Source organism: Gordionus sp. m RMFG-2023, chromosome 4, assembly GCF_954871325.1.
Source record: "Gordionus sp. m RMFG-2023 chromosome 4, tfGorSpeb1-WG-v2, whole genome shotgun sequence".
NCBI lineage: Eukaryota > Metazoa > Nematomorpha > Gordioida > Chordodea > Parachordodidae > Gordionus > Gordionus sp. m RMFG-2023.
The window spans coordinates 27,116,712-27,133,189 of NC_088778.1; the positions used below are offsets into that span (position 1 = coordinate 27,116,712).

General features: G+C 27.0%; 1 protein-coding gene across 1 annotated transcript; it reads right to left on the reverse strand.

Moving 5' to 3' along the window:
• Positions 1-268: 268 nt before the first annotated feature.
• Positions 269-10,136, reverse strand: LOC135928775 (vesicular inhibitory amino acid transporter-like). Its single transcript, XM_065465239.1, has 3 exons — positions 9,744-10,136; positions 888-1,612; positions 269-791 (listed from the first exon to the last, which is right to left on the reverse strand). The coding sequence occupies exons 1-3, from the start codon at positions 10,113-10,115 to the stop codon at positions 269-271; spliced, it is 1,620 nt and encodes a 539-aa protein (XP_065321311.1). The 5' UTR covers positions 10,116-10,136.
• Positions 10,137-16,478: the final 6,342 nt, after the last annotated feature.

The following is a 16,478-nucleotide window of genomic DNA, read 5'->3' on the forward strand; positions in this document are numbered from 1 at the left end:
ATTTTATTAATTTAAAATATAGCTTATTACTTCCTTAAAATTGTTTTTTTAATATTAAAACCCGTTTGCCTCTCCTGATAAGTTCTGAAGAAAAAAAGCTAATTAGACGGGTTTGTAGAGAGCCGACGATATATTAATATATTCAGTTTTTACATCTATCATCAACTATTAATTATTTATTTTTGGTTATTTCTTTGGTTGGGTATATTATATTAACTCGTTATTTAGAGCAACTGGGAACCCGTTTGTATTATATAAACCTTACAAATTATAGGTTTTTAGAGATATTTATAGCTTTTCTTAGTGCGATAAATGAATAAACCATTCCAAATGACCCAAACAACCCTCCTAATATAATGATCGAGATATCGAGGTACAGAATTTTTGATTCGAGGGAATTTCCCTTTAATTTAATATGAAAATAGCACGGCCAAACGAAAGATAACAAAGTCCCCGTAAATGAGCCTATTAGCCCCATTAAGATGTTAAAATATGGTATCATAACCGCCATGGCTAGTGTTATCAAAATCAACAGTAATCTCAAACCAAGAGCCCATAGTTTAAAGTTTCCACTTTCGATGTCTAGGCACGTAGGAAATGGCGTTCCTTCGGACTTACCCCTGAACAGAGCGGTTTCGAGCAATTCGGATGCCGCAAAATATGGTAATGGATAAGAGAAAAGAGCTTTAATCACCAAGGTTATATTTAAAATACCTTTGAAAGTTAGATTGTTAAAATTATTGGTGATAACTTCCTGTGTGTCTTTTCCAAAAGTTAGAAATCCGACGTATCTAAGGAGTGTAAAAAATATGTTTGCACAGTTTATATAAAATAAAACTAATATAAATAAGTTTAATTAAAATATTTGTAAATTTATTATTTCATACCCAAAGACCGACTTGAATAAAGCAGCCGCTATGTGACTCCACTTTAGCATGCCTTTGAACTTTGAGGTGCTCTCTAAACCTCCTTCTAAGGCCGGAAGAAATATATGTGAGGTGTAACTAAAAACTATGACTCCCATTGAAACCGGAAAATTCCACATGTCAATCTTTAAACGTACCTGGCCCCAAAACCAATGTTTTATCTTGCTCGCACAATATATGATGACTATTGCATTGATGATGATGTGAACGATAGTGCAAGCAAAGCTTAGTCTTGAGATACCTGTTAAAGTTTTGACAAAAGCGCAAGGTAACAACATTATAGTAGCGAAAATGATCCAAACTAAAGAATTGAAAGCACTGTTCTGAAATGAACCGAACATCAAATCTCCGCACAATACTAAATATAGTATACACGTCATAAGAAGTTCTATGATCTGAGCACTATTGACTAAGATGCTTCCCCATTTTTCGCCCCAAACAGACTGGGCTATAGACACATAACTATTTCTAGTACGAATTCTTACCATAGTCCTTTTCTCTTCCAAGAAAATTTTTCCGTGATAATTTTTAATCTCTTGCATGGTTAATTCTTCCTTCTCATCGTAAAGACAATCTACGAGGATTGTTCCCGTGTAGTAGCATATGTAAGCTACGATGATCATAGCAAAAACTGCCCAATATCCACCGTAGAGTACAGCATAGGGTAGACTGACTATAAACATTCCCTTTTTTTGTATAATAAAATAAAAAATAGTTTTATTTTAGTATAAGTTTTTGATATGTATCACATTTTAAATTATTTAAAAGAAGCAAGCTTTGTTATATAAATAATTGAATAAACAAATGCGGAAAACTTTTAAATGATCTCCTATGATCCTTGTCTAATTTTTAAGCTGCCACTCTTTAAAATTGGTAGCGATAATGATTTTATTGTTAAGCTTAGGTAACTAATGAAACTTAACAATCCGAATTCCGATAATGGAAGGAAAAAAATTATCTATAATGATATAGGTTTACAAAATCGATCCTAAACTTTAGAAAAGTATATTTCCCAACAAGCTTTCCAACGCCTACTACTAAGTCATGATAAAGGTCTTGTATATTCATTAATCAAAAAAAAAAAGTAGCACATTTTTTATTTCCAATTGAATTTCTTATAATCGGAGCACCCGTAAATTTAGCGAGTGCGTATTACTATTTAGTCATCGGAAAGGGTAAATTTTGAACCTGAAATTATTGAAATAGCATTCGACGAAGGGTAAATAGGCCAATTATATATTTATTATTTTGACAGATAAGAGACGTATCAAGAATCTAAACTAAAAAAAGAAAAAATTGTAATCTCCATTAGTGATGTAAAATCGCTCCATTTGAGTATTCTAACCCGAAAAATATTACTCATGTCTGAAGATTGAGGCTTGGATAATATTATTTCCTACCAAAATTTTTTTTTTTTTTAAAATATGGCCCAAATGAAGCTATTTTGCATCACTAGTCTCAAAACATCAAAAAATATTCCAATAAATTATATAAAATTTCAAAATTTATAAAACCTTTGTAATTTTTAAAATAATTATATTAATTAAATTAGTAATTGGTATCTTTTCTTTAACCTTTATATATATATATATCTTAGGTGATTGAATAGTTAAAAAGCATTATTTTTATATCAGCCAGTAGTTTATACTATTAGAAATATCAATTCAAAATCAATTAAATTAAGAGCTTTTTTATTGGAAATATAAATCAACTCAAGTTTACTATTATTGATTTTATCATCAAATATTTTGGAGAATATCATGTTCATCTAAAATATAAGATTAGTTCATTTTAAATAGTTATAGTATCAGAAGAATATACTAGGAATAGCAATATACCTTATTGATGAATTTTGTCATTTAATAAATTATGACACTAAAATATAACAATATTTATTTTATTTTTGCTTTAGTTTTAACATTTTATTTGATCTCTGTAAAAATAAGGAATATTATATAAATTCTATTTTTATCCAAAACTTAATTTTTATACTTACGACAATCAAAATCTTTTATTTAAATTAGGAAATATAAAAATGATGCCTAAGTAATTTTGTAATTATCAAATCAAACACAATGTATAATACTAAAAAAAATAATTAAAAGTTATACATTTACTATGATTTTTAAAATAATACTAAAAAAAAATTTTTTTAGTCGACAATTATAGTCTTTCGAATTGAAAGATAAAAAATTTTTTAAATGTTAAAGCTATTTTCATTATTAAAAAAAAAAAAACTTGAATAGTTGATAATTGATATTATCGTTTTAATGAAGTAAATTAAAAAAGTCACCGAATTTGAATAAGGGATATATCAGAAATCTCATTAAATTATTCTTAATAGGCCCGAATAGTGTTGTTAAACGGTTCGATTTGAGCCGATTATCAAAAACGGCTAATTCATCCAGAAGAACATTGCTCAAGTCTGAAGATTTTGCTCATAGATTACCCAAAGGAGTAGACATCGATTAGCGAAATCTCGAACCTTAGGCAATATTTTTATTGGATAAAATATTGAGTTAGCCATTTTTAAAAATCGGCTCAAACGAGCTGTTTAACAACATTAGGCCAGAAATAAAAAGAAATGTTATAAGTTGGGCAAAGTTTAAAATTTTGAAAACTTTGTAAAATTTATGATTTTTGGGAACCCGAAATCAAAATGGGAAATGTGGAATCTTTTTAAAGTAAATGTTATTAGCGGATTATAATATTAAAACGTTGTATTTAATTCGAAATTATTATTATTATTATTTTATATAGATTATAAGTTATAAAATTCTAAGTTTAAGACTCCTATATCTAATAAGTTAAAGACTCCTATATCTACTGCGTCTTTATTAAATGTATGGGAAAAATCTAATGTCTAAAGTTTGAGACCTAACTCAAAACTAATAATTAATCACGAAAATTATAAAATAAATATTTTCACTACAAATCATTAGCAGGTTGCTGTCTTGAATAATCTATAATAATACCTGCCTATAATTGAAGCCTAGAAATAGGATCACTAAAAATTGTCATAGTTTTAGTTATGCAGCAAAACTATTTATCTTTTTTTTTTTCATCGAATGATAAGTTTTCGTTGTGTAATAAAAATTGAAGCTAATTTTGCTCTATCGTTATAATTAAATCGATTTAGGTTAAGTTGAAAATTAATTAAAAATCCATTAAATACAATTATTTTTTAAGTAAGCAGATATTATAGTATAGTAGTCCCAATAATTAGAACAGCATTAGAAGGTTTTAATGATTTTTATTAAATAATGATTGTTATATACATCTATCTGATTTTATAGTTTTGAAATTTTTAAAATATTTGAAGCCTAAACAAGGAGAATAAAAGTATATGTAACTCGTTTTCGCATTTTTCAGTAAGTTAAAATATATGTTATATAATTTTTTTTTATGTGAATAATTAACTCATCCCTACTCATCTTAAATATTGCTTCTTGCTTGACTGTATATTTTTTTGCCTCTTAGCAGTATAACTCTTAAGTTTAAATTCTAATTTCCCCTCTGTTTTTTACACTTTATATAAATTAAAAGTTTTTTGTAGTAAGGGAGATCCACATATGAGCCCCAGGTTGTATATGTTTGATATATGAAAATTAAATAATATAAATTTTCATAATAATGAGGCCTGGTGTTTCAATGGTAAAGGCTCTTTTTGGGCTGGATCATGTTGCAATTTTAATCCATTCTTTATTAGTTTAAATTGTCAATAAATTGCACTAATTTTTTTTTATATTCATTTCCCATTATGGCTTATTTTTATCAATAAAGTAGTTATATTAATATAAAGATCAATTTTTATATTTAAAAAAAAGTAATATTTTAAGGCTCAAAAACGAATCATGGGAAGGCTCGTCCTTCCCACATTCTTTCCCAAAAATTTTATTCGGAAAAATTAATACTGTTGATCAATGGCGTATCCAGAATTTTTCTATGGAAGGGGGAGGTGGAGAATTTTTTATGGGGCTTCCCCTAAACCACCTTTAGCTGGCTTTCGACCAGCTTTTCCCGGCCTTCGAACCCGGTCATATGTTTGAGTTATTCTATTAAGTTTTTCATAATTCAATAATAATTATATTAATATTTTTAGCTTTTATTTACTAATTCGCGCTTATGGATATTTAAAGAGGAAAGTTTATTACCCTATTTTATAATATTAAGTTAGGTAGTTGAGTGTCATTTTTTTTATAGAATTTGCTTTAAAAACTAGCCTCAGCTTAAATTCTCATATAATTGAAGTAAAATACTATTTGTAGTGTGTAAAAAATATTGACTAGAATATAATTTAAAATATAACTTCCAGGCGCGTACGCAGGAATTTGGTCTGGGGGGGGGGGGGGGATAATAATTTTTTTTAGAAATATTATTGTTTTTTAAAAATATCAAGCATAAATTTATTAGGACTAATAACTATTCATAATACGCAATTTTAAATTAATGTGAATTATACAAAAATTATATGTAAAGAATCACTTAAATTACCCAAAATAGAAATTTGAATTTTTTGAGCCTTTACACAAAAAGTTTCTTGGGAATAATTGTATTTTGTATGTTATATATTTACAATGTAAAATCCAATCTTCGTTTGGATTAAGCTAATTTTTCAATTATCTCATCCTTGCTTGTCGTCAAAAGCCTATGAATATTCAAAAGATCCAAACCTTTCAATCTACTTTTAGATGTTCTTGGTATGTTTTTCAGAGACCTGCAAGCCCGGCCCCTGGGCCCGACAGTATTTTAATTTTTTTAAATATACCCGGGCCGGGCCTAATTTTTTTTTAAAAAACACCCAAGCCGGCCCTGAATTATATTTTAAAAAACACGCAGGCCGGGCTGTATTTTTTAAAACAGCCTATATTTGAAATCGTATTTTAGCTATAAAAATCAAAAATAAATATAATTTATTTTAAAAAATTCCGGGGCCTAAAAATTTTTAAAAAAGCCGAGCCAGGCCTAAATATTTTTTTAAAAAAGCCAGGCTGAAAAAAAAACCCAGGCCGGGCCTTAAAAAATCTTTTTAAAAAAATCCGGGCCGTGCCCTGCAAATGATACAAAAAAAGAATGTTCTCTCATTAGTTTACTAATGGGAAGAGTTTATAAACCCTTTTAATACATTGGGAATTTAATCTAAAATGTGTTTGAAATAATGCAGAGCATCCATAGCATTTTTTGGACTATATCAACCATAGTTAATCTTATAAACATAGTTATTCAGCTAGTAAGGCATCATAAGATACTTTAACATCTTCATAATAAAAATCTAACAAATAATTTTTTTTCTCTCACCATCTGAAAAAGGTTGGGAAGGCTTTATTTGTAGATTAGTAAGTGCTGCGTGATGAATTAAAAATTCATTTATTTGGGTTATAAATGTATCTGTATCTAAGATATACTCTTCTACTGATCCTATATTAATGTTTTAACGATGAGCTTGCCTTGCTACAAGTCGAGGGAGACAAATATTAAACATGTATAACTCTGCTTTTGACTCACCAATAAAATATAAAATATGAAATTCTTCATCAAAATTAGTCCTAATTTCCATGAATTCTGATAAAATGCTCTCTGCTATTCTCATTTTCTTAATCAAGTCAATGTCATGTTTTTGAAAAGTAATACTTAAAATAGTTGTATAATTAAATAATACATTCTAATGAGAAATAAAATTTGGAATAAGCATTGAATCCAATAAATTTCTTGCTTCTGAGGAAATATTTCTTTCAGGCCATTGTGATATTTCAGTAATAGCAAATAATTGGCTCTTCTAACTTCTTAAAAGCTGTTACTGCTTGATGGCAGAGACTCTATCTCGTTGGACAAGGTTGCAATTTCTTTTTCCATGTTGGACCAGATGTTCAGAAATAATTATTATTTGACTAGAAATTTGAAAATGGTAAATAAATATTACGTCACTAAAAATTTGAAAATAATAAGTAAATATTACGCCGGAAAACTTGAAATCGAAATATATTGATAAAATAACTTATGAATGTGATATTAAATGTAATTAAATATATATTTAATATGAGATACGAATAGATATTAACAATATAAATTAATATAAACAATAATATTTTTGAAAAATATATCCGGCATCTGCATTTTTTGGCTTTGGGGGGGATTTGCCCCCCCCCCCCGCTGCGTACGCCAATAATAATTTCTTATAAAATACAATACCCTTTTTTTCTTCAATTTGTATTTTCATTTTATTTCATGCTCAGTCCTATTTAACTTTTGTATTTCTATTTATTCTGTTCTACAAGAAGTAAAAATGAACAATATTTAAAAAATTCTAGATATTTTTAATAATTAAAATATTATATAAAATACCTATTAATTCCTACTAACACACAAATAATTTTGAATTAGATAAAATAATCATAATAGATATAACTAGAAATAATCATAATGATAAAATAAATTACTGTTTCTATCTCTTTAATTAAAATTTTTTTTATTTTATTGAACAATTCTCATACACTCGCAAGGAAAGGAAATTTTAATAAAATTTATTTTTAAAATATGAGTTTTAGGTTGGAAAATTTGCAAAATTTTGACTGGGAGGTGGGGGGGGGGGGGTAAAATTTTTATTAGCTTAAAATGATATATATAAAAACAGTCAAATTTGCGATGGGGGGGGGGGATTTCTATCTTTCTCTCCCATTGGTTACTCGCTTTTATAAATAAGTGGAATAAAACGAGATAATATATATTTAATATTATCAAGCAGTTTTTATTGACATTTGCCTTTTAGGGGCTCCGTATGCTTCTCCGGTCTCTCCTATTCATTGTTATATATATACATCCTTAAATTTCAGCTATGTTTTTAAATGTTTCTAATTAACTTCTTACTTTATTAACTTCTGCAAATGGTCTAAAACTGAAGTTAATTTAAAAGAAATTTTTATATATACATATTTTTTTTTAAATGAATGTTTACCTTAGAACTCATCGTTTTTCTTATGATTTATATATTATATTTTTTAAAATTTTTTATATAGCATGGAAGCTCAGAAGTAAGCATCTGGTACCAAGTCCAGCACAAGCTTAGGCTAACTAGTTTGGTATTCGACATCCCCACAGAAATCAAACTAAAAACTGAGGGTTTCTCTAGGCAGCAATAAGTATCTGTTTGATTTCCCGTAGAGGGGGAGGCACTTCTTGTCTAATATTAATATGTTTTCAACAAAAATTTAAAAAGATTGGCCTGACCCCACAATCTTATCAGTTCACAACAAAACACAGAGGACAATTATATAGTGAAATTTATCTAAATTCAAGAGATGATGTATTTTTGTATACTCCGCCGCAATTACTGTTTCGCGTTTTTTTGTTGACTAATTGGTTAATTAGTTGATATCGAAACAGAGAATGCAAGTCTGTATGGCCTCTATCGACACATTACCACCTTCGAAGTGCATAACGTATCGAGTTGGGCTAGTTTTATATTCATTACACATTACATATTAATCATATATATGGGCTAAATAATATATTTTTTCTATCCATGAGTATATAGATATTCCACACCTAGTGTTGTTAAACAACTTAATTTCGCCAATTTTAAATTAAGGTTAACACCAAAATTTTATACTACGCTAGCCTCGAGATTTTGTTAATAGATGTCCAACTCTTTCTGCCATCTATTAGCAAATCTCCAGGCTTGTGTGATATTTATGGCGAAAATAGTAAGTTAGTCAATAAAAAATCGAACCTTTTAACAACACTATCCACAACTTACGCCATTTTTATATTTTGATAACGTCCGAACCAATTTAAATTTCAAAATAGGTATAATAAATATAAGAATATACGAGAAAATCATTTTTTTTAAGTTAACGATTATTTTTTGGTTAAAGCATACATAACTAAATAGTTTTTACGGTATAATAATTATATTGCTTTATATTGGTATTAAATTTTTTTTAAAGTATTTAAATTTAAATTCATTTTTAGGGATTATAGACTGCTGTAGTAACATTTTTGGGTTTGATTTTTGAGCTTCATACAAATTACACTTATTATGATTTATTTAATTATATAATAATGTGACTTCAAAATATCGATTTATATATATGGCAAATAATTAATTACGAATAGTTTAGATATATTTTTTTTAAATACTGAGTAAAGCAGGTTGTATGACAGGTATTTAGGGTTGGATAAGTCGGAATGTTTATTTATTATTATATGTAATGGCAAATTTTGATTTTATATTTGTTGGAGATTCTATTTAATTCGTTATTTTAGCGGTTCCTTAAAGGAGTTTGGTACTGCATATAGTAAATAAATACCAGAGTTCTGCAGAGATCTTTTGATACTAACTAGCCAGAACTTCTTTTTTTTATTTATTAGTTATATTTTGGTTGGATTTTATAAATGATTTCAAAGAAAATTTGAAGAAAAAAAATATGATAAATAATTCATCTTGCTATTGTAAAAATTATTTTGTCTTATTCGCCCCCAATTCACCTGGTCTTAAAAGCCTCTGATATATTACTTGAGCATCATGGTATAGAAATCAAAAATATTCTTGCAATTAAATATTTCTAAATCTGTTCTAAACATAAATTTGACAATCATAGTGTCTTTTTTAAAAATTTAAACAAACAAATTTAAGTATTTAAATTTTTATCCATATTGATCTAAATTTTCCCAACACCATCTATATAATTGTAAAAAAACCTCAAATTTCTTTAAAAAAAAATCCACAATAAATTTTAATAACATTATTTTTAATGCGACAAAGAGACATTTGATTCCCTTTAATAAATACTCTATTTATATTTTTAAAAATTTAATAACTTGAATGGCGTTGGTTACATTCCATCCAGCTTGCCATTCCGTTATACGATTCCCTGGTATGTCTCTATTGGTCCAGGTCGTGTCACGCCTTTGTAATTTGGGCCTTATTCTGTCATCCAAATACTCTATTATGTTATTACTATCATTATTTAAGGGAAACCCTTTCTCCAATTCATTTTGTTCACGAGGTTGATCTTCGAAATTTTCATCAACTATGTTATCGGTTGGACTACGTTCTAAAATTTCGAGATTATGACAATCTCGACTACAATCTTGTCCAGCTGGAATGATCGAGGAAGAGTTCCCAGAAGAAATATCGCCCACATCCAAAATTTCGTCATTCAAGTGATGATAAGGATTCAATCCTGGCATTCTAAAATTTTGTTTTAGCGTTTTAAAATATTCATCGAAGTTACTCATTTTTTTATAATTAAAAGTAAAAAAATCTTTTGAAACTTTATTTTTTTTTTAAGCCAAAAAGAAAAATTGTAAATTTTAAACAAAAAAAAAATAAAAGTTTTATTAGATTCTTGATTAAATCAATATTTTATACTTTAAAAATGAAGAGGAAGAATATTTCTTTCTACAGTCTTTTTAAAAAAAATTTATATATAAAGTTTATTAATAAATTGCCGTGACATTATTAGTAATTTATATTATAAAAAATAATCAATTATCAGTGCTATTTTTACAAAAAAATTTCTTGGAAATAGGAAATTTTTTTTTGAAAAGTTATTTGGTTTTGAAAATAAATATATATAATATTTATCATATTATTATTATTATTATACTTTTACCTCGATGTGCTTCTAATAGTGGGGTTGGAGCGGGGGGTTAAGATATTTTATAACATTTAGGGGGTTGACTTCTTAGTATCAGCTTCCATTTTATAATTAAATCTGGCTTGGTCAATACGGCTCGGTGTATACTTCCTTTTTAGCAGATAATGTGATAATATGATAAGATGTCCTGCATTCAAGGTTAGCACGAATACGCGGCGAAGCATACGAAATGTGATATAAATATAATAATTTTACATTAGTATGCTTCGTCGCGAATTCGCGCCAACTGTGAATGCAGGGTTATGCTCCAACCTATCCATTCTAGTTAAGAGTAAAATAGCTATCTTATTTCATTGTTATACAAATTATTATACTTTGTGTATAATTCAATATTACCGAAGAAGTGATTTTGGGGGGCTTGAGTTTATAAATTAACCAAAGGAATCTTTATCCTGTGTTAAAACCTCTTTAGCCTTTCGCATATAAGGGTGAGTGTAATTTTTTTCTAAACAGCTTTGGAGACGTTTTTTGCAGTAGGTTAACTCAAATAGTTAGTTTATAGGAGCCAGGTTAGAGCTAGCGTTTTTTATTTTAAAAATTAGCAATCGAGTTTCATTTTGAAAGGCCTATAAAGGTGTCCACTTCGGATAAGAAAAATTTTTTTAAAAAAATATTATCTTCTGTTAAAAATCAATTTACATCTATTGCTATTAAAAATATTATATAGTTTTAGTTTTTGAGGAATCACGCCAAACCAGTATCTCCTTATTTTCATAAGTTATTTTTAATATAAAATTAATTTAAGCAAATTTGTTAAATTATGTCTTTAGTTAAGAACCCGTTTACATAGATACCTTTTTATAATTTAAAAAAACGTTGATTTAACTCAATTCCAGATCATTTCAACATAGTATTCTGCATTCATTGATTGTTTCAACTTGAATATTTGAAAATTATTTATGCATCGCTTTACTAAGATTCTTATTACTCATGAAAAGACAAGTTATTTATTTATATTTTCACTATATTTATGTTTTTGCTTATAATATAAACCCAGTTATTTTAAGTACTATAATCATAGATATTAACTCTAAAATATAGTATTTTTTTAAAAAAACTTTGGTTCTGAAAACTAATAGTTAAAAAAATAAAATATTATACTATAAAATTTTTAAATCCCTTATATAAATGACAAAATTCTCGTATTAATTTATAATTTAATTAAAACTTGAAGTTTATTTTTTTTAAAATCAATAAATTATATTGTATTTTAAGCTTAGGCGAGTATATACAATAAAATTTAATTTTGGTAATTTAAAGAATAAGCTTTATTTTATAATAAAGCATTAAAAAACTTTAAATCTGTAGGATATATGATATTAAAAATTAACTGTTTAAAACATATACCTTTTAATTAATTTACACAATACAAAAATGTATTAATACTTGGCATATAAAAAATCAAGTATTGTGTTCATAAAGTTCAAAGAGAAGTATTATTAGTCCCATATAGAGTTAGTTAACATTTTGAAAAACACTATTCCATCAACTCTATTCCTAGGAACTTTTCCTAAACTCTCGTTTGTGCGTCAGCGCTAGATTTCTGTAACATGGTAGACTCAAATTATAGAAATAATAAGTAGGGGAAATGTGCCATAAATGGCGATGTGTGAAGAATGGCCACAACCCTTTAACTTTTTATCTATTGGACCAGTTTTTCTCAAAATTGGGTCAAAATGTGTATATTTAGGATATGTGCTTTACCTTAGTTCAATAATTGAATAGAGCAATTCAATAGAAAAAATATTCTAAAAAAACTGTTTTTAGTACCTCTTTCTGGAAAAATCACTTTGCACATTTTTTTGTTTAATGAAAAAATTACTAATTTAGATTACTGATATTTTATATAAATATTATCCTTAGGCATTTAGCATTATTCACACAAAAAATTAGATTTTAAAAGCTTTATTTAATAGCCATATAAAGGCGCTTAATAATAATAGAGAGGTGAGTATTGACTGGCCATGTATTGATTGGCCTCACATATTCATATTAAAATGTAAAGCTTTGCAAAACAACATTTGGTGAAATGGAATGATGAACAAGTAAAATGATAATTAAGATATTAATTTATAATATTATCATTAAATAGATGTGGTAATAAATTGAGATTTTAATACTAATTAAATTAGTGTATAATTAATTTTTTATATAACTAAAAAATGTAGAAACATTAACATAGGCCTTTTACAAGTATTTCATATTGTATTATTTTATATTTATAATAAAATTCTTAAATAATATATTATGACCAGTTAACACATAGTATGTATTGACTGGCCAGAAAAACAACTTTCACATAATCTCATTTAGCTCATAAAGTATTACACATAGAGCTTTGATTCAAATTTTATTTTAAAGATTAATATTAAGGCTACACATTGATATAAAATTTGTTTGGTTAAACATAAATTTTAATACCTTTTTTTCAAAAAAGCAAAAACATGGCCATTCATGGCACATTTCCCCTATTCAATTGGATTATAACAATTAGGTAAAATATGTACATAAATATCATATTATTTAATCAATTGATATTGAATAATATCTCTATAAGTGAGTTAAATAATTTTTAATTATAAATTATAGCTGATCAACAAAGTTATTCATCTAACTTCTAATCACTGTAAAAATTAGGTGGATGTTCATGTACTGATTTCCCACCCGCATGAACATCAGCGTTTAACGTGAATTTCGACAGATGACACCTTGGATAAGAAAGGGAGGAGAAATGATGAAACAGGTATCTTGTTAGTAAATCTTAATACTCGATTTTTATAAAATACCCTGAAAATAGCCTTTTAAAAGAAATTATATGATAGAAATAAAACTCAGAAGAAAAAAAATCTAGCGATGGCTTTTTTTCTTTCTTCTCTCTAAATATTAACCAGTAGATTACAAAAATATCCTACATTCATTTATAATTACTATTCTATTGAGAGTTTATGACCTATCTAAAATATAGGGATGTAATAGTATTTGAGGTGAGAAATTTTGCATAGATTTGAATTTCAAATTTTAATTAATGGCTAGTTATAGTTGACATATGGTTGATTGATGCATTAAATTTAACATTTTCCATTACTATTATTTTACAAAAGGCCACCTGAAAAATATAGTGCATTTTTTATAATTGATTGAAATGTTCAAATTGATTGCACCTACATTATTAGGATATTGCACTCAAATTGATACATATGTAATGTTCCCAGCCTTTTAATTAATCCTTTTATATAATTCATACCCATAAAATTTCTAAAAATTTTTTTAGTTAGCGCTATATAGTAAAAATTAATAAAGTTAATTTTGGTGATAGTTGGCTTGGCTCTTGTTTATTAGAAAAATAAAATTCCGATTAATTTATAAAATATAATTAATCTTAATTATGCAAAGATAATAAATTTTAAAATTGAGCTGAGAATTTACTATTGTACCTAAATAAAATTCAACCTCCAAATATTATACTCTATTTTTATATATATATTAATCAAGTCATAATTTAATTTAATATACTTTCTATGTAAATAAAATCTAATGGATTAATATATTCGCTATTTTTAACGATAATGGCATCGGTTAATTTAACAAGACCTAATTTTAGTCATGAAATTGTAACGCCCTTATCCTATCAAGAGAGTTACGTCTTTCTTATTATCGTTAGCATTTTGCTACCTTTCGGATTTTTAAGAAACGGTCTTAATCCCTGTTTTCTAATACAAGAATTCTTATGGAAAAGCGATAAAATTACTTTTCAACACCCACATCAGATATTACCTGATTTGAAAATCTAATGGGTCTTCTCGTCTGCATAATCACTACTTTCAAGGTTTGTTGGAATATAAAACATCCCAATAATTGCTTTATCCAGGATATGAATGTTATAGAAGTGAAAAATCCAAACAATATTATTATGTATTCTTATGTTTTTATCTCATTGTTTCATGTATGTATTGTCAGCAAGAAGCTTTATGGGAATTAAATATCCCATTTTTTATAAGATAAAATTCTTTAAAAAAACTAATTTGGACGGCTTTATAATGTTGTTGATAACTGTGGTGTCCCTTATAACATCTCTACCGTTCCTCGCCAACAAGGGTATTTATTTTTCTAGAGATGGACAACGCATTTTTAAGAACAAATATTTCATTAAGACTTACGAGAACCTTAAGCTCTTTTTTAACGGTGTATTATCCAATTGTATTAACACGCTCTGTCACATTACTATGCTTATTGAGATTGATATTTAATTTGCAAACTTGGTACCTGATATATAAAAAACATAAACCCAGTACTAAAAAATTTATTGTTGCTATATGTTATTAAATAAAGTTTCCATTAAATTTAAAACAATAATTATTCTGCATGCTATTAAAGGGGGTCAAATGAAGGGAAAATATGTGACAAATTTGCATAATTTTGTCAAGATTGCTAGCTTATTAAACACTATCACCTTCCTTTTTTAAATATCATACATTAACATTCCTTGCAAGAGACTCAAAAATTTTTGACATAAATTGATATTACGTTGTCTATTTCTAATTTAGGCATCTTATTTATCCTTATCTTATTGTATTTGGTAACCAAGCCCTTCGAAGTTTGATATCGGAAAGAGTTAAAAAAATTGGCATAATATATTATAGGTTTGAAATGGCTATGATCAATTAAGAACATTTAAATTCTTAAAGAGCTGGTCCAAATTACGTTAATCATACAACAGATACAAAACATATTATATTATTTTGGATAGCTAGCAATCAACATTCTCTTAACACTATCCAAAATTATTCATTACTAATGAACGAATAGCGAAAGTTGCCATTTGTAGAAATGTTTTATATATTGTCTCCATATCTCAAATTTAGTATTTATGAACTTGAAAACTAAAAAGTTCAAAATACCTTTTAGTTAATATAGGAACTAAACGGATTCATTTTTCTGAGGAAAGTCTGAATATAGCTAAGAAGCCATATGCACAAAACTTCTTTGTAATTGTAAGAAACAATGTATTCATGAAATAAAATAATAAACAGAAAATCGAGATTTACCCCCCCCCCCCGCGCATACACATCATCCTAACCTTTAGTTTTAAATCAAGTATATAATAAATCAATTTATAATCACCACAACTTGGTTAACCATGTAAACAGTTTCAAAAATGTTATTAAATTCTTTCTCAAATAACAATATTTCATTAATTTTAAACTGTTAAAATAAATCTTATAATAGAATAACCTATTTTAATGGCTAAATGTCAGCTAATTAAGCTAAATCTTTAGGCGCTTGCCGGAGAAACATTAACATTAAGGCGTTTTAATTTATATTAGTTCCTTCCAAATTTGCGTTGCTAACTTTTAAGAAATCTCCGAGGCCATAGTGAACGTTTTCGGCTAAATACTTGATTTATTTGATTTTGTAGCCTGCCAAAATTGGTTTAAAAGGCTAAAAATATAGTAATTACTAAACTATAGTAATAAGCCTATAGTTGTGTTTATGATTATACTAACTCCTTTTTGCCAAATTTACTTAGAACAATAAAATTATTTAAACTAACTAATTGTTTGATAATTTTTTTGTATAAAAAATAACCATTACAATTTACAATATGATCATATTTTTTGGTATATACATCGTAGGTGTTTAACAAATACAGGACAATGCTTCATATACCCCTCAGTTTTTATCATTTTAAAAACATAAATCAGAGCCTAATTCGAAAGTACCTAATGTTATAGAAATCGCTTTCAAGCATGTATAGAGTCCCTAACCTATGATTTTTTAAATTTATATGATAATTATCATATCTAAATTAATAATTAAGGTTTGTTCAAAAATTTTTTGGATGCAAACCCTGATCAAAAACCTATATATCTATCTATCTCCCAAAGAAAAATTG